Below are 18,872 nucleotides of genomic sequence, written 5' to 3'. Positions count from 1 at the left end.
GCTCATTACTTTGAATCTTCTGAGAATGGATTATGTTTCTCATACTGGCTAATATTAAAAACAACTACACAATGCCCGTGACCCGTATATTATATTATATTATATTATTTTATTTTATTTTATTTTATTTTATTTTATTTTACTTTTCTGTGTAGATTTTCTTAAATCACTAACAACTATTTACTTTTAGGTATTGTTTGGCTGTTGGCTGCTGCTGTTGGTTCACCAATGTGGCATGTGCAAAGAGTGGAGGTATGGTTGTGTTGTACACTGGTACTTATTCAGGATTGCAATTTGGAATGTTTTTGTATATATTCAGGAGCTGAATATAAAGTATAATCGAAAAATGTAAGGACCACATTTCATGTCTGCAGAGTTTGATAAATGTCAAAAAGTAAAGCGATTGAACTCTACCTTTATAAAATACAGCAGTATCTCTACTTAAGAACTTAATTCATTCAGTGACCAGGTTCTTAAGTAGAAAAGTGTATAAGTAGAAGCAATTTTTCCCATAGGAATCAATGTAAAATGTGTGCAAACTCATTAGGAAAGAAATAAAAGCTCGGAATTTGTGTGGGGGGAGGAGGAGGAGGACAGTCTCTGTCCAGAGTGAAGGGAGCATTTCTTTTCTCTGGGCACTGGCAGAGGTTTATTCCCTCTCCAAGCGCCCAGAGAAAGGAAAATGCTTTGTTCGCTCTAGACTGCCAAAGCCTCCTTAAGTGCCACCAAAAGGCTCCTCTGACAGCCCAGAAAAGCCCGAGATGGCCGGGATTAAAGGGGGAATGGCAGGAAACTGGCCGAGCCTTCGTGCCACTCTCAAACTTCCTGGAAAAATTTTCTGGGCTCAGGTTCTTAAGTAGAAAATGATTCTTAAGAAGAGGCAAAAAATCTTGAACACCCGGTTCTTATCTAGAAAGTTCTTAAGTAGAGGTGTTCTTAAGTAGAGGTACCACTGTACATGCATCACTTGTGCAACACCAATAAAAATGGATTCAGCTTTGATCTCAGCATTACAGCCATCCTCTTGACTTTTATGACTATTTGCTGTAGATACTCCTGCTTTGTAGCATATATTCTGCCGCACAAATCCCAGCGTCCGGTTAGGTCCCAAAGGGTTGGCCTTCTCCAGGTCCCATCAACCAGACAATGTCACCTGGCGGGTCCTAGGGAAAGAGCCTTCTCTGTGGGGGGCCCGGCCCTCTGGAATCAACTCCTCCCAGAGATTTGCACTGCTCCCACCCTCCTCGCCTTTCGTAAGAATCTGAAAATGTATTTATGCTGCCAGGTTTGGGGTCATTAGACTCCAGCCTCTGGCCAGTGAATGTGTAGGATGCTGTCGAATGTTTTTTGAATGTTTGACTTTTAAACGCTTAGCTTTTAAAAATATTTTAAATTAATTGTTTTGTTAATTGGATTTAGAAATATTTTATATATTGTATTTTTATTGAATTGTTGTAAGCCGCCCCGAGTCCACGGAGAGAGGCAGCATATAAGTCAAATGAATGAATAAATGAATTAATGAATGTTAGAAATAGCATTTATGATAATTATGCACTGAATTGATGCAGTATAAATCAAGTCAGTTGATAGAAACTTGCCAGACCGAAGCCATTTTAGTTGGGATCTTTGGCCTGCCACACTTTATAGTATTTCAATGTGGTTTCTTTACTATGGGAACTTGGGGAAGGGGAATTGCACGAGGGCTGTCTGTACGTAGTCATAACAAATTCTTTCTAGATAGTCAACATTGTCCTTTATGGATTTGTAGGCCACCCTTTTCCAGTGGATTCAGAGTGGCTTACAAAATAATATCAATACAAAATACAAAATTTATGAAACCCAAGCATAAAACCTAAATCTTAAAACCACAGACATTTAAAACCATTTCAAGCAAGTTCATCCCAATCACAATCATATTATTAGCTGGAGCAGGATGTCTATGCTCAACGGCCCCAGGCCTGCCGGCAAAGGTGTATTTTTAAAACCTTTCAAAAGGTCAGGAGGGTGGGGGCAGAGCGAATCTCTAGGGGAGTTGATTCCAAAGGAAAAGAGCTGCCACAAAGAAGGCCCTTTTCCTAGGCCCCACCAGGCGACATTGCTTGACTGACGGGGCCTGGAGAAGGCCGACTGTGGGATCTGACTGGCCGTTGGAAAATGTGATGTAGGAGATGTAAGTAATCTGGTCCTAAGCCATGTAGGGCTTTATAGGTAATAACCTATTATTACCTTTGTCTTGGCACTCCTGCACCTTCATGGAACGAGATGGGTGGATTCTTGCCAGGGTGGCAATTGAATATTGGGCAATTGATGGACTTGGTGGGTGTAGGGGCAACGGCTTGAACTTTCAACTGGGTGAAGAACCCCTAGGGACTTCAGATTTGGGTTTCTCCCAGATGTGCCAACATGGCTCTGCCAATAAATTGGAACTTTAAAGAATATTTTGCCTTGGACTCTGATTTTATTTTTGATATCACATAGACAAATTTAATAGGATTGGGAATATACACAAGTTGTCTTTGTTTAGCAGTTGCCTCACTTAGTGACTATTTGCAGTTATGATGGTAATGAAAAAGTAACTTTACAACCAATTTTTATATTTCTCCGTACTGAAGGAGCGGGTCCAGCAGTCACATGGGTTGCTCATGTCCAATCCGGTGGAACTGAGCCTAGTATTAAAAAAGCTTGCCGGATCCGCCCCTTCCCCAGAATTCGCTCAGTTCGCATATCCTGCGGTTGTATTGTGATAGCTCGTTCAACATACTAACACCTTCCCTTCGATCCTTTTCTTCAAAAGTAGTAAGATTTGTTTTATCATTATTATTTACTTGCACTAATAGCGCCAGCCGTTTGCGGCTCGGCTTTTTTCCTTTGGAGAAGTTGCGGTTTCGTTTTTCCCCCGGCGGTTTGCCGGTTACGATTCCTGCGGCCGCTTGTGGATTCTTCTAATCCTTAGGCCTGGAGGTCCTGGTGCAAGTATTAATCTATTGAATTATTGATTATTTATTGTATACAAAATATTTAAGGGCTTAAGAAATACCTCCTGCGGAGTGAGACGCCTTCTAGTCTCCTGGACTTAGTCGATCGCTTCCCCTTTAAGTAATTACGGAGCGATTTTTTTCGGCGCGAAGGCCTTCGCGCCCTTTTTAAATCTAGGCCTCTCGTGTTGGCCTCCTGCCAGCCGCGTAGGCCTCAGTCCACCGCGTGGATCCCGGAGCGGGCCTTGGGGGTCCCAGGCTAAATTCTCCACCGGCTAAGCCTCCAACCAGAGTGCCTTGGTTTACTTAATTATAAAGTTTAGGGAGGCTGGCCCCGCTGGATTTGGGGGCACGAACTCTGGGTTTGCCCAGATTGTCCTCAAGTTTCAGCAGCTTCGAGGCCTCGAAGCAGGATCCATTCCTCTTGGGAAGTCCTTGAAATTCTTCTCCTTATTATTCAGTTTTTGGCTCAGCCTTGTCTTCTGTTAATTGTCAGACTATGGCTACTTTTCCCAAGAGAGGCACAACTAAAGGTCCCAGAGAGGCCAGGCCTACAGGCGATGAGATTACTAGTATCCCCCAGGCCTCTTCCTCCTCTTCTCCAGGGGCCCGCCCCTCGACCAAGGTCACCAGGGCCGAGAAGAGAAGGGACCTAGCCCTACAAAAGATCCATGACAAATCAGCAAAACGTTTGAAAGTGCAGGCCCAAGTAATCAGTAGTCAAGACCCCCCAGAGGCTTCTAGTCTACCTCCTTCTGGGGTCCCTGTGTTATCTCTGGATGAGCCAAACCTAGACAGACCCCAACCTAACCTATGGGGCATAGGTCCAGAGGAACCAGATATTATTGAAGATTCCCCCCAGCCAGGATCTTCCCAGGCCTTTAGGGATTCTTCTGCCATTTCTGCTGATATTTCCAGTTTACCTCCTGAGTTCCAGTCTATATTTGCTGTGCTGTCCAAAGCCATTGATGCCAAACTCTCCACCATCAATGAGCTTCCCTTACCTCTTCCTCCTTCTCGTTCCTCCCGCCCCTTGGGTTCTTCCCCAGCGGTCAGAGCTCCTATTCAGGATGATTCAGATTCCTCCCAGGATGAATATGAGGATATAGAGGATGATGAGGATCCTTTTCAAGGCTTATCAGATGATGAGGAATCCCAAATAAAGGTTCCTCCTCCAATTACTATTTTTCCTTCTCAATTATTCAAATCTCTCCTCCTCAAAGCTAGGATTTCTACGGGATTAGCGGCCCAGGAGAAACAAGCCTCCACTTCCACTGATCCCCCCGAGGAGAATTTACCTTACTTCACAGAGGAACAGGAGGATAACGAGGTAATTCCTATGCCTAAATTGTTTAAAGAGGCTTTACTCAAACAGTGGGAATTTCCAGCATCTGGCCTTAATCCCTCCACCAAGGATAGAAAGTTGTACAAACTTTCCTCTTCCTATGAAGAGCTTCTATCCTTTCCCAAACCGGATGAACCTGTCAAGATTCTTCACTCGGCAGCGGCTGTACCAGGCGAGGCGGAGGAAGTCCTCCGCCCAGAGGACAAGCGCATTGAGCAAATGCTCAAAAGAGGATTCACCGCTGATTCCTGGGCCATTAAAAGTTCTGCAGCGGCTTCCTTTTTCTCCAGAGCCATGCTGCTGTGGCTCCGCCATCTTCAACAGCATATTCCTCCCGATGACTTGAGAGGTCAACAAGACTTCAACAAGGTCTTTGCAGCTGCCCAGTACGTGGCTGATGCCACCTTGCAATCTACTAGATTTTCTGCTAAGTCTATTGCAGCTTCCACAACGGCAAGAAGACTCCTATGGATTCGCCCTTGGCAAGCGGGAGTTCGCCAGAAGTGGCAGTTATCCCAGGGTCCCTTAAAGCGCGACCTTCTCTTCGGTGATCTTCTGGATCCACTCCTCACGGAGACCACAGACAAGAAGAAAGTTTTGGGTCCAACCACAAAAAAGGCTACCAAAACGCAGTCCTTTCGTCGCCCAGGGCGCCAGCAAGATCAAGCGGCTTCCTATCAGAGATCTCCAGGTCAGTATTCCCCCCGCTTTCGTTCCCAAGGTAGGAACTCCAGGGGTAGAGGGTTTCGCTTCCAAAGGGGAGCTTCCTCTAACAGGGCTTCAAAAAAACCTAGATGGTAATCCTACCTCTATTCCCATAGGGGGTCGCCTAGCTCATTTCGCCTCTAATTGGCGTCTCACCTCCAAGGACCCTTGGGTCATTGACACTGTTCAAACAGGCCTTCTTTTAGAATTTATTTCTCCTCCCCCTAAACGTTTTATTTCCTGCCCTTCTCCCAGGTCATCCTCAGATTGTAACCGTATGGAGGAGGCCATTTCTCATCTATTGTCCATCAGAGCCATTCAACCGGTCCCTTCCGGTCAGGAGGGCCTAGGTTTTTACTCCATCCTATTTATGGTTCCAAAGTCCTCCGGAGGTTGGAGAGCTATTTTGGATTTAAAGAAACTAAACCTATTCATCAAATATAGGAAGTTTAAAATGCACTCCTTGTCTTCTATTTTGGCCGCCATTCACTCGGGAGATTTCATGGTCTCCTTAGACCTCACTGAGGCCTACCTTCACATTCCTATAGCCAAATGCCACAGAAAATTTTTACGTTTTTCCTTTCAAGGCAGGCATTTCCAGTATAGGGCGATGCCATTTGGCCTTTCCTCGGCCCCTCGGGTCTTTACAAAGCTCTTGGGGTCCCTGGCGGCCTATATCCGGGCGTCTCCCATCCACATTTTATGTTATCTTGATGATATTTTGATTCATGGGAACTCCCTAGAGAGAGTGAAAACAGACCTTTCTGTCACCATGTCAGTCCTTCAGGACCATGGATTTTCCATCAACTTTAAAAAAAGTCACCTCCAACCTTCCACATCCATTTCTCACCTGGGATCCATTATTGATTCAGAATCCTCCCAGGTTTTTCTCTCTCCCGAGAGAAAACTCAGCATAGTGGAGTTAATTTCTAACATTTTATCTAATTCTTCAGTATCCATAGTTACTCTATCTTCCCTTTTGGGGAAGATGGTGTCATGCATAGGCATCATTCCCTGGGCTCGCCTTCATGCTAGGGAACTCCAGTGGCTCCTGTTACCTTTTCAGAGATCGGGGCACAGCAACTCAAATCGACGCATTGTCATCCCACTGAGTGTTCGCAGATCCTTCAAGTGGTGGAAGTCTCCAGCCATGGACAGAGGATCCCCGTTCAGGTGCCCGGATCAATTTGTCATCACCACAGATGCCAGTCTATCGGGATGGGGCGCCCACGCCCAGGGGATGATAGCCCAGGGCACGTGGTCCCCGGAGGAAGCTTCCAGGCCAATCAATTGGCTAGAGTTAAGAGCCGTTTCCCTGGCTCTGAAGCATTTCTCTCCTCGCATCCCCAACCGGCACGTTCTCATTCTCACCGACAACATTGCCACAAAAAGCCATATCTGCAGACAGGGGGGCACGAGATCCAAGGCTCTCATGAGGGAGGCCCTCAAGTTGGGCCTTTGGGCGGAAAAACATCTCCAGTCGCTCCTAGCCGATCACATCTCGGGGAGTCTCAACGTCCAGGCGGATTGGCTATCCCGAGCAACGATAGACCCAGGAGAGTGGAACCTCCATCAAGACCTGTTCCATCAAATCACCCTCAGATTCGGCCTACCAGTCCTGGATCTCTTCGCGACCAATGCGAACGCCCAACTCCCTCGCTTCTATTCCAGATTTCCATCCCCGGGAGCGGAAGCAATCAATGCCCTCCGGAGTCCATGGCCTCCAGGCCTACTCTACGCATTTCCTCCAATTCCAATCCTCCCGGACGTGATTCACAAGGTCCTCACCGAGAGGGCCCGAGTAATCTTAATCGCCCCTCATTGGCCCCGCCGGCCCTGGTTCGCGGATCTCCAACAGCTGTCCGTCCAGGACCCTTGGCGACTCCCCGTTTCGGGGGATATGCTGCGGCAGGGGGCCTCTTTCCATCCAGACCCGGAGTAGTTCCACCTCACCGCCTGGCTGTTATCAGGAGAGATTTAGAACTGCGTGGTCATGACCCCGATTCAGTGGAGGTCATTTTAAAGGCCAGAAGGGGCTCGACCAATCGAATCTACGACCACACGTGGTCCAAGTTTCACCAGTGGTGTCTACAGGAAGGTCTCTCCCCTCTGTGCATCCCCATACACAGAATTATTTCCTTCCTTATGCAAGGCTTCCATAAAGGACTTTCCACCAGCACCCTCCGGCGTCATCTGGCAGCCATTTCATCTGTCCTAGGGGGTCCCCGCAGACAGCCTCTCCGATCCTTCCCTGAAGTTCAGGAATTCCTCAAGGGCATAGCCAACCTCAGACCTTCCAAGGTCCACAGGTATCCATCCTGGGATTTGCCACGGGTTCTCCATTCCCTCACGCAGGCACCATACGAACCCCTAAAATCGGCGTCCCTCAGGTACCTATCCTTTAAGGTAGCCTTCCTGGTGGCTATTACCTCTGCCCGACGCATTTCGGAGCTGGCTGCCCTCTCAATCAGGCAGGACCTTTGTCAATTCCATCAGGACAAGGTAGTCTTGCGACTGGACCCCACCTTCTTACCCAAGGTCAGTTCCATGTTCCACAGATCTCAGGATATTGTCCTACCTTCCTTCTGCCTCCAACGAGACCATCCCTTGGCAATTAGATGGCACACCCTGGATCTCACCAGAGCGCTGAGAATATATATCCAACGCACAGGACCCTTTCGGAGGTCAGAAGCACTTTTTGTAGCCTATCATCCCAGAGTCATGGGGGCCAAAGTGTCTTCAACAGTAATAGGCCGTTGGATCAGAGGGACTATATCTAAGGCCTATGAGTCGGCCTCCCTCTCAGTTCCAAGGAACATCACAGCGCATTCCACCAGGAGCGCAGCCACCTCGGCCGCTTGGGCGACTCAAGCCCCGTTGGAGGAGGTCTGCAAAGCAGCCACTTGGGCCTCGCCAAATTCCTTCATCAGGCACTACAAAATTGATTCTTACGCTTCAGCGGACGCTGCCTTCGGCAGAAGGGTACTCCAATCCGTTATCTCACACGATAGCAAGCTAATCCCACCCTAGGGACCATCTATTGGGTATGTCCCATGTGACTGCTGGACCCGCTCCTTCAGTACGGAGAATAGGCGTTGATTGCTTACCTGAACGCCTCTTCTCGTACGGTGAGCGGGTACAGCAGTCACTTCCCGCCCTTGTATGTGTCTTCTTTACCTTTCTATATCTTTCTTCCTCTAACAATGAGAGTTGAACACTACAGAGCTTCACAACTGAGCCTAGTCTATGGATTCGCGAATTCTGGGGAAGGGGCGGATCCGGCAAGCTTTTTTAATACTAGGCTCAGTTCCACCGGATTGGACATGAGCAACCCATGTGACTGCTGTACCCGCTCACCGTACGAGAAGAGGCGTTCAGGTAAGCAATCAACGCCTATTTTGACCTTCAAAGTTCCGTAAAGCAAAGTAAAGTTGAAGTCGTATCATGAGCATAGCTGTGGTTTCACATAGTAAAAAGCTTGCCAATTGTAGTTGCTAAATGAGGACTAACTGATATATGTAGATTGCACGCAGAGTGAAAAAGCCATGTTTTTGGTCATAAAATCAGTTTTCTGCAGATAAAACTTCTAACAGCCATGTTTGCTTATTAAATGCAAAATTACCTTACGATTCTTGACGAATTTATCTTTTCTTTTATGTGCACCAAGATGAATTCCTTGTGTGTTCAATCACACTTGGCCAATAAAGTTATATTCTATTCTAAATTGGTGAAATGCATACTAGAGTATCAGCCCGTTCCCTAGTGCTTTATTGACATGTATAGATAAGTAATCCAAGCTTGATGACTTAATATCTACATTTGGAGTTACAGTTTCCTATAGCTAAATATTCCATTGTTTGATATTTTTTCTTATAGATAATACAGTATATTGAAAAAGGAATCTGTATTAACCTCTGCTTAATGTCTTGCAGAATAAATATGACTTCCTTTATGAAAAGAAATATGTTTGCTGCTTGGAAGAATGGCCAAGTCCTGTCCACCAAAAAATTTATGCCACTTTCATTTTGATCATTCTTTTCCTTCTCCCATTGATGCTAATGCTATTGCTTTATAGCAAGATTGGTTATGAGCTCTGGATTAAGAAAAGAGTTGGAGATTCTTCTGTTCTCAGGAACATTCATGCGAGCGAGATGTCTAAAATTTCTCGGTTGGTATATATAATTTTATCTTTATGTTTGCTATGTTGAAAAAGATTGTTATATTGCTTCCTGTAATTTTAATATAATTTTATATTACTTCTTATAAATTAATCTTTTCCTATTTTCTAGGGTTCTATAAAAACATCAAAAAGCTTAAGGACATTGATTGTTCACTAAACAAGTTTTCCCTAAAGTCTATTTTAGGGATTCATTTTTTTGAATGAAGCTTTATAAAATTGAACTACATGTAATTAACAAATATACCTGGGAAGTAACAAGGCATAATTAAATGTGAAGTAGAAAAGCACTCCAATAAAGCACTGAGGGATTCTTCTGTTTGCTATTTGCAATGTCTTGGTGCTTTATATTATGATGTTCTTTTATATTATTATGCTCAGTCCAACTCTTGAATTGAAGAGTTGCAAGTCAAAATTTTAGGAAAGAGGGAGGGAGAGAAAGAGCATGCATTGGGCTATAGGTATGGATATTAAAGTTAAAATCAAATTATTCCAGTTCAGACATCCAGAGAGATGGCTTTCAAAAATCCAGAGTTCGTAGAGCCTTATAATATATTCTTTAAATTTAACTTTCAAACTAGATTATAGCTTGAATAAGCTATGGTGATTGAGCTCATGCACTGTGTGGATCGATACATTATAATTTACAAAGCAGAGTGTTTGGATTCATACAAAAGCCAAAACATTGCCCGACAAACAATTTTATGGCTTAATATGTACGTCCATCTCTTAATTACTTCTATTATTCTTCATTTTAAAATGGGAGGGAGGTTGTTTCCTGTTTTCCTGTGTTAAATTATTCTGTACTACTATATACTCAATACTGCCTATTAAGAACATCATGTAAATGTTGCTATATCCATTACCAGCCTGTTCTATAAGATTCAATGGACAGGGCTTTCTCCTTGTTCCAGTAGTGACATAGCATGATTAGTCAAAACAGATCAAGGCCTTTTTAAATGACCATGGCAGCTTTAGAAAACTAGGATAAAAACATCTCCAGCAGTTGGCCTGTCTCTTTTTATTTATTTATTACATTTATATTTTATCTTCTGGATACTCGAAGAATAGATTTTTGCCCATGTTTTATCCCACTTATTATTTCTAAAAGGTACAATAGCCTAAGAGAGAATGATGGAACTGAAGTCATATTGTGAACTCTATGACTGATTGAGACCTTTACCTGGGTGGCCAAAGTTCATGTTCAATATTTTAGCTTTTAATTTGCTTAGTTTCATAAATGAGTAAATGTAAGCCACCAGGTCTACATGGTGATGATGGTAATAGCAATAGCATTTATATTTATATTAATTAATTAATTAATTAATTAATTAATTAATTGGATTTATATGCCGCCCCTCTCCGAGGACTCGGGATGGCTTACAACATATAAAAACAATACAAAATATCCTAAATCCAATTAAGTTTTAAAACTAGCTAATCTAAAACCCAAGTTCCTAAAAATCAATCATTCCCATTCAAACAAAGAAAGAAAGAAACAAACAAACATACATTTCATTCATCGGCCAGGAGACTAGAATCTAATGGCCCCAAGCCTGACAGCACAAATGACTCTTCAAACTCTTGCGGAAGTCGAGGAGGGTGGGGGCGGTGTGAATCTCGGGGGGGGGAGCTGATAACCCCCCCTCGCCACAGCTGAAAGTTGATGTTCCAAGATCAACTGTGGATCAAGGAGGACACCCAAGGTGCGGACCCTCTCTGAGGGGGTCAAAAGTCCCTCCCCCCTCCGAATGTGGATGGACAGATGGAAGTGTCCTTGGGAGGCAGAACCCACAGCCACTTCGTCTTATCGGGGTAGAGTCTGAGCCTGTTAACACCCATCCAAACCCTAACAGCCTCCAGACAGTGGCACATTACTTCCACTGCTTCACTGAGTTTCACACTGCTTTACCAGCCCTCTCTAAGCAGTTTACAACATCAGCATATTGCCCACAATAATCTGGATCCTCATTTTACTGACCTCGGAAGGATGGAAGGCTGAGTCAACCTTGAGCTGGTGAGACTCAAACTACCAAACTGCTGGCAGACGGCAGTCAGCAGAATTAGCCTGCAGTTCTAACTACTGCATCACCACAGCTTTAAAATCATATCTTTAAATTATTTTAATTTTGGACTGCTATAGTGCCTGCCTTGCTGTTTAGGGAATGTTCTCAAGAAGGGCAGGATATAATTTATTTTTAAAATAAAATGTTAAAGTGATTTTGATCAACAGTCCAAACTATTTCTATTTTCAGAAAGAAGAAGCGGGCAATCGTGATGATGGTGACTGTTGTAGTTTTGTTTGCTATTTGTTGGACACCCTTCCATGTTATGCACATGTTAATAGAATACAGTAAGTAGTTTATTTTTTATTAATTAGTAGCAGAGGGTGTTGCTTTGCTTAAATAAATATTGAATTTTATATATGATATTATAATAAATGTATTCCAATAAAGACAATTTTCCATGTTTATTGGAATCTGTGAGTCAAGCTTAATCAAGTTAATAAATATGTAGTCACCTGCAATGTATTTTTAAAAACCTCTTATTTATACATACAAGCTATTTACATTTGAGTACGTTGCAATTATTTTTATCTGTTATTTTTTATGCCTCGCCTTTTATACTATATGACAGTGATGGCCAACCTATGCCACAGGTGGCATGTAGAGCCATATCTGCTGGCACGCGAGCCATTGCCCTAGCTCAGCTCCAAAGTGCATGTGTGTGCTAGCCTGCTGATTTTTGACCCGCTGATTTTTGACTTTGGGTGGGCGTTTTTGGCTTCCAGAAAGCCTCTGGGGAGGGCGTTTTTACCGTCCCCCGGCTCCAGCGAAGCCTTTGAAGCCCGGGGAGGGCAAAACCTGGGTCCTGGGCCCACAAGAATTTGGGAAACAGGCCCTTTTGGGCCCCCAGAGGCCTCGGGTGGGTGGGGAAAAATGTTTTTGCCCTCCCAGGCATTGTATTATGGGTGTGGATACTCATGCATGCATAATAGCACGCATGCAGGCTCTTTTGGCACCCAAAGAAAAAAAGGTTCGCCACCACTGCCGTATGAGTACATTTCTTTTTGTGCCTTCCTTACAAAGTTGAATTACAGTACATTTTGAGAATCCATTGAGAATGGCCCATACATATAAATAACTTTTGTAATTCAGTCTGATTATGAAGTGGGCTTTATAGAGTCACCCAAGAGGGTTTTTTTTTACTTCTCATCAATATAAACCTTTAACAATCAGGGTTTTTGAAAGAAAAACTATCCCAAAATTGTTCAGATACAATTCTAAATTGCGCTATGATTCTGGCCTTTGGAAGTAATAATGAAACCGAAGGGATCAGAATTTTGGTGTTCTGTTTACTTAATTGGGTTCCTATTCTTCCATAGAAAAGCAGTACAGTTTGACATATATTTTTATTTTACTTTAATGTCCTTTCTTCATACGGATAAAGCTTTTATTAAGCTTTTTTTTATCCCTCTGCTAATAAAGGAGAAAACAATAAAGTTGTCTGAGATATTTCTACCAAATGAATATGATTCATACTGTTGCTGCTTTCAGGATACCAGAGAGTATTAAAAGAATATTGAAATAGTCTACATGGCAATCATAGTTTAATATTGTTTAATTTTATTAAATGAATATCCATTTTAAACCAGTATTTAATTTGCTATTGATAAGTGCAAAAAATTACTTTTATGCTTCCCTTTCTAGTGCAAAAATTTAGTCATAAATAGTGAAAAAATTTATACATATAAATAAAATAAATAGTAATAGACCTTTTCTATCTAAAAGAACAAATTTGGTGCAGTTGTTAAGGCATTAAATTAGAAACTGGAAGACCATGAGTTCTAGTTCTGCCTTAGCAACAAAGCTAATTGAATGACCTTGAGCCAGTCACCCTTTGTTAACCTTAACAAGGAAGAGAATGGCAGTAGGGATTTACTCAATCTCTGGAAACCAAAAATTTACTTGAAAGCACAAAAAAGAAGTTTCTTTTGTTTGCAAGGCAAGAGCCAGTTTATTAGTCATCAGCTTATTAAGTTATTCACTATAAATTATGCATATGGCAGATAAAAATTTTATAGCATGCTTCTTAATGAATTTCTTGAACATGTCTTACAATTAACTTTGTATAAATTTCATTTTGGAATAATTGGAGTTTTATTTCTACTTAACTGGTTGAGATACATAATGAGATAAATGATTGAATAGATAATTCATGTCCCATTGAAGAGATGCTTAAACATATTTTTCTCTGTGTAGGTAATTTTGAAAGAGAATATGATGATGTCACTATTAAGATGATATTTGGAATTGTTCAGGTAATAGGATTTGCTAATTCCATTTGCAATCCAATTGTATATGCCTTTATGAATGAGAACTTCAAGAAGAACTTTCTCTCTGCAATTTGCTTTTGTATTATGAAAGAAAACCTGTCTCCATTCAGACAACCCAAAAACCTGAAAATCACAATAATGCAGCATGAGGAAGGGGCCTGTAGAAGAGAATTGGTCTCTCTGGAAGAGACAAGAAGAGAAGCATTCAGTGAAGGGAACATTGAAGTAAAATTCTGTGATCGATCCTTTCCTAAGAAGACCTCTAGAAGGCACCTGGCTTTGTTCTCATCGGAACTCACTGGGGACACTTCACTGGAATCCTAACAAAAATGGATCTTTGTGTTCCAATATTTTGGAATGTTTTTCAAATATTGTATTTAAAATGCTTTGCTTAATGTATACAATACGAAGATGTTTTGTGTTTGCCTCAATTGAGGATAGTAACTACTAGGTTTAGATATGGTCATCACTGCATTAGGCGAACAGCCCACAATGGTTCATTTTCATTTGCTGAGACTGTTTTCTTTTTCCATCTTTTTTTTTAAAAAAGTTTTACGTTGCTTTATCTTCTGTTGTGTTTTTAGTACAAGAAATTAATCCTTGCCCTCTCAGGTGAGCTGTGTTGCCTTATTGACAATCAGTTTAATAGCAAAAAATCTCAAACAAACCTGTGATCATGAATCATAGACATGCAGCTATTTGATATAGTAATAATCAGTACTTGGTTATTTTTTTAAAAATAACTTAATGTCTCCATCCTGAATAACAAAGGAAAAAAGCCGTAGAAACTTATTTTCTACAGAAAGAGTGCAGAATGGATTCTGAGAAGCATTCCTTATTTATTTTTATTTATTTGTTTTGTCAAGTACATATTGGTGGTATACAAAGATATAATAATATTTATATACATGATACCAGTAAAAGAGGACAGGGGACAGAAGGCACTCTGGTGCACTTATGAATGCCCCTTACTGACCTCTTAGGAATCGGGAGAGGTCAACAGTGGATAGTCTAAAGTTTTGGGGGTTAGGTGATGATATTACAGAGTCTGGTAGTGAGTTCCGTGCATCAACTACTTGGTTACTAAAGTCATATTTCCTGCAGTCGAGTTTAGAGCGGTTTACTTAAAGTTTGTATCTGTTGTGTGCTCGTGTGTTGTTGTAGTTGAAGCTGAAGTAGTTGACAGGAAGGACGTTGTAGCAGATGATTTTATGGGCTATGCTTAGGTTGTGTTTAAAGTGATGTAAACCTAGGATTGTAAGTTTAGTTGTGTAGGGTATTCTGTTGCGAGTGGAGGAGTGGAGGACTCTTCTAGTAAAGTATTCCTTGAATATTTTCTAGAGTGTTTATGTTGGAAATGCAGTGTGGATTCCAGACAGACAAGCTGTATTCAAGGATTGGTCTTGCAAAAGTTTTGTATGCTCTGGTTAGTAGTGTGAGATTACTGGAGCAGAGGTTAAGTAGGATTAGGTTAACAACTCTTGAAGCCTTTTTGGCGATGTTGTTACAGTGGGCTTTGGCACTTAGGTCATTTGATATGAGTATTCCAAGGTATGTGAAAGCAATCTTAAAACTAATTCAGAGACCATTTTTATTTTTATTTTGATGGATTTGAAAATCAGCTATTGAATAAACGTAACACAATATAGTTGATACAGTGAAGCCAGTGTTAACCTGATAAAAAAAATTAAACTTTTCTGCCCGTGAATAGAACTGGCTTTCCAAGACACAGAACAACGGGGCTTACAAGCAGTTTAGGATTTGGCATTGCAGATCTTCTCACCAAGTGAGATGGAAAAATAGTTTTTTACTTTTCTCCAAAAGAACTTGCACTGATCAGCACATGCAGGCAAAGTTACCAACTCCCGTTCAGTGTTTAATTACAGTTACTGGCATAATCAGCTTAGAATTGTTATTTTATCCATGTTACTTGTGCTGCAGAACCAGGAAGCTTTGCATTTGCTACAGAACACTACTTGCCTGAACTCCCATTCTCATGTAGTGGAGTTAGCCTTCAAGGATAGGTTTGACCTTGTCTGCTAGCCAATCAGGACTGAGTCTAAAAAAATATAAAATAGTGCCCTCCATTTTATATTCCCCCTCTTCGATGAAGGACAAAAGACGGACTCTGCCTGCAGCTTCCAGTACAGTAAGAAAAAACTTTATGTAAGAAGAAAATCACAACAAATAGGAATTACACAGAGAAAAACAATGTATACAACAACGGTCAGGGGTCATTCAGATCTGATAGAGGCAGAGATAACGACAGATCTATTCAATTCCAGCAGTCCAGGAAGCCTTTCAAAGGATCCAATCAGAAGGGTTTCAGACGGCAGAAATGACTCAAACGTTCATATCCCTATAGGGGGGCGGCTTCAATATTTCACCACCTCCTGGGGTTCCACCTCATCTGACCCCTGGGCATTGGCCACCATAGCCCATGGTCTCCTTATCAACTTCATCTGCACGCCCCACATCGATTTCTTCAATACCCCTTAGCCCTCTTATCACAGGAGGTCTCTCACCTACTGGACATTGGGGCTATCAAGAGTGTTCCTCCGAACCAGGAAGGTCAGGGGTATTACTTGATAGTCTTCATAGTACCTAAGCTTCTGGGAGATGCTGCTTGATACTGAACCTGAAGCAACTCAACATCTACATGAAATATCAGAGGTTCAAGATGCATTCCCTACAGCCCGTCCTGGCCTCCATCAGATGAGGGGATTGGCTGATGTCTATCGATCTGAAGGAGGCGTACCTTCACGTTCCGGTGCATCCGGATCATCGCAGGTATCTGAGATTCTGCTTGGAGGACCGCCATTTTCAGTACCGGGCAATACCTTTCGGTCTATCATCCACACCGAGAACCTTAACCAAGCTTCTGGACATATTGACGGCCCCGCTCCTTACGCCTGATGGCATACTTGGATGATATCATCATACTGTCCAGAAGCCCATCACAAGCACAAAATAATTTTTGTCTCACTATCAATGTCCTGCAAGCTCATGGCTTAACAATAAACATCCCCAAGAGCCATTTGAATCTGACCACGTGCCTTCCCCATCTCAGCGCAGTAATCGACACTCGTTCGGGCAAAATCTACCTGTCTGAGGAGTGCGGGGAGAAAATTCAGCACATGGTGTACTTTCTTCAACATTGTCAATGAGTGCCCTTGATCTTTCTCTCACAACTCCTGGGGACATTTGTCTCCTGTATAGACATTGTATCCTTGGCCCGCCTTCACAGCAGGCCGTTGCAGTGGTTCCGCTTACTGTTCCAAAAAGGTCGGACCAGCCATTCCACTCGTCTTGTGGCTATTACGGGGAAGGTGAGACACTCACTCCCGTAGAGAAGGTCAGCAGCAATTCTACGGGGCTCCCCATTTCTTTTTTTAAAATAAAATATTTTATTAATTTTCAAAAGAAAGACACACATTACAAACACCACATGTAACATTTAGTGGAGCTACACTCGCTCCGCTCAAAGTAGAAGTCATCATTGTAATAAGGGGGGGGGGGAAGAATATTAAAATCATTTTGATATCATATCATCTATATGGTATGCATAAATGTCAATCTTGATATAATGAATATAGAAATAAGTAAAAATTTATAAACATCTATGTAAAAATTTTCAAGAGAGAATAGAGAAAAAATAAAAAAGAAAAGAATTTGATATTTATGTTATGTATAATATATATTGTAAATAGTCACTAGCTATTTATGATTTATCTACTAACTTCAAATATTCAAAATAATACTTTTATTTCTTTTTCTTTATTTCCCACCAAATATAAACCTTCTGCCAAACATCATAAAATTCTGATTCTTCTTGATTGTTTAACCTTCTCGTCATCATATCTAGCTCGGCACAATCTAATTTTTTTTAAAGAATATCTGTTTCTTTTGGAATCTCAGTGTCTTTCCATTTTTATGCAAAGGTTATCCTAGCTGCTACCAATATATGGACCATTAAGTAATATAAGTCTTTTTTATATTTATTATTGGATATACCCAATAAAAAAAACTCTGGTGTTTTCTTGATTTCCTGCTGTGTTATTTCTCTCATCCATTTTTCTATTAAGTTCCAGTATTCTTTTGCTTTTGGGCATGTCCACCAGATGTGGTAATAAGTACCAATTTCTGTTTTACACTTCCAACAATTAGGTGAATTGGTTGGAAACATTTTTGAGATTCTGTTTGGTGGTAAGTGCCATCTGTAGAACATCTTGATCTGGTTTTCTTTGAAAGAGGTTGACTTTGTTATTTTCCAGTTATATGTCCATACTTTTTCCCAAGTAGTTAAATCTATCTCTTTATTTAAGTTTCTACACCAACTAATCATATTGTTTGTTAATATCCATTCTATATTTTTACAATTAATTAAGTATTTATATGTTTTTCCAATCAGTTTTCTTTGGTTAGTTGTTAATAATTTACCTAAAATATTATTGTCTTTTCTAAGAATGTATGTGTTTTTATCTTTATGGAACCTAGACGTAATTTGTATGTATTGCCACCAATCTATGACAATGCCCGCATCTAGGAAGTCCTGCTTTGTTTTTAAATTCCATTAGTTGTCTACTAAGTCTTTGTATTTCCAAATCTTGCCTTCTTGCAACAAGCTTGGGAGGCTTATAGCTTCAATCGGGGATATCCATTCAGGCAATACTAAAAAGTGATCTTTCTTTATATCACTCCCAACTTCTATAAGTGCCTTCCTTATTATATGTGTTTTAAAATAAGAATGTGTTTTGTATTTTTCGTACCACATAAAGGCATGCCATCCCAACATTAAGTCATGTCCTTCTAAGTTCAATAATCTTCTATTTTTTAAAGTAAGCCATTCCTTAGTCCAAGTTAGGGTTGCAGCTTGATAATATACTTTCCAGTTTGGGCAGGCAAGCCCTCCTCTTTCTTTTATGTCTTCTAAGGCGCATTGTTTAATTCTAGGTTTTTTATTTTGCCATATAAATTTTTTTGTTATCTTTGTTAATTCTTTAAAAAAATCTTTCCCTGGGTTTATCGGAATTACTTGAAATAGAAACAAAACCTTGGGTAAAATATTCATTTTAATTGTGGATATCCTACCTAATAGTGATAATTTCAAATTATTCCAGGTTTCTAAGTCTTTTTTAATTTGCTTTAAAAGTTTGGTATAGTTGTCTTCTTTTAATGTTATGGATTTTGCTGATAGCCAAATCCCTAAGTACTTTACTTTTTTAGTTATTTTCATATTTTATTTTGTTTCTAATTGTTTTGTCTGATAATCTGTCATATTTTTAATTAATATTTGTGTCTTATCTTTATTAATTTTTAAGCCAGCTATTCTTC

At 41.1% G+C, this 18,872-nt stretch overlaps 1 protein-coding gene across 3 annotated transcripts in view; it reads left to right on the top strand.

Annotated features, from left to right (window-relative positions):
- The window catches only part of QRFPR (pyroglutamylated RFamide peptide receptor), a 149,458-nt gene that overhangs the window by 22,965 nt on the left and 107,621 nt on the right, over positions 1-18,872 (top strand). For 2 of the 3 annotated variants that reach the window (XM_070757651.1, XM_070757653.1), the window contains exons 3-6: positions 191-252; positions 8,958-9,193; positions 11,458-11,555; positions 13,465-13,523. In XM_070757651.1, coding sequence (XP_070613752.1) covers positions 191-252; positions 8,958-9,193; positions 11,458-11,555; positions 13,465-13,523 — 455 coding nt within the window. Of the gene's footprint in view, positions 1-190; positions 253-8,957; positions 9,194-11,457; positions 11,556-13,464; positions 14,104-18,872 lie in introns of those variants that run through there. The other variant, XM_070757652.1, reaches the window with a different exon arrangement.

This window comes from Erythrolamprus reginae, chromosome 7 (genome assembly GCF_031021105.1).
Source record: "Erythrolamprus reginae isolate rEryReg1 chromosome 7, rEryReg1.hap1, whole genome shotgun sequence".
Classification (NCBI taxonomy): Eukaryota; Metazoa; Chordata; class Lepidosauria; order Squamata; family Dipsadidae; genus Erythrolamprus; species Erythrolamprus reginae.
Note: the sequence above shows the minus strand (reverse complement) of the source record. Positions and strands in the feature narration are given on the sequence as shown.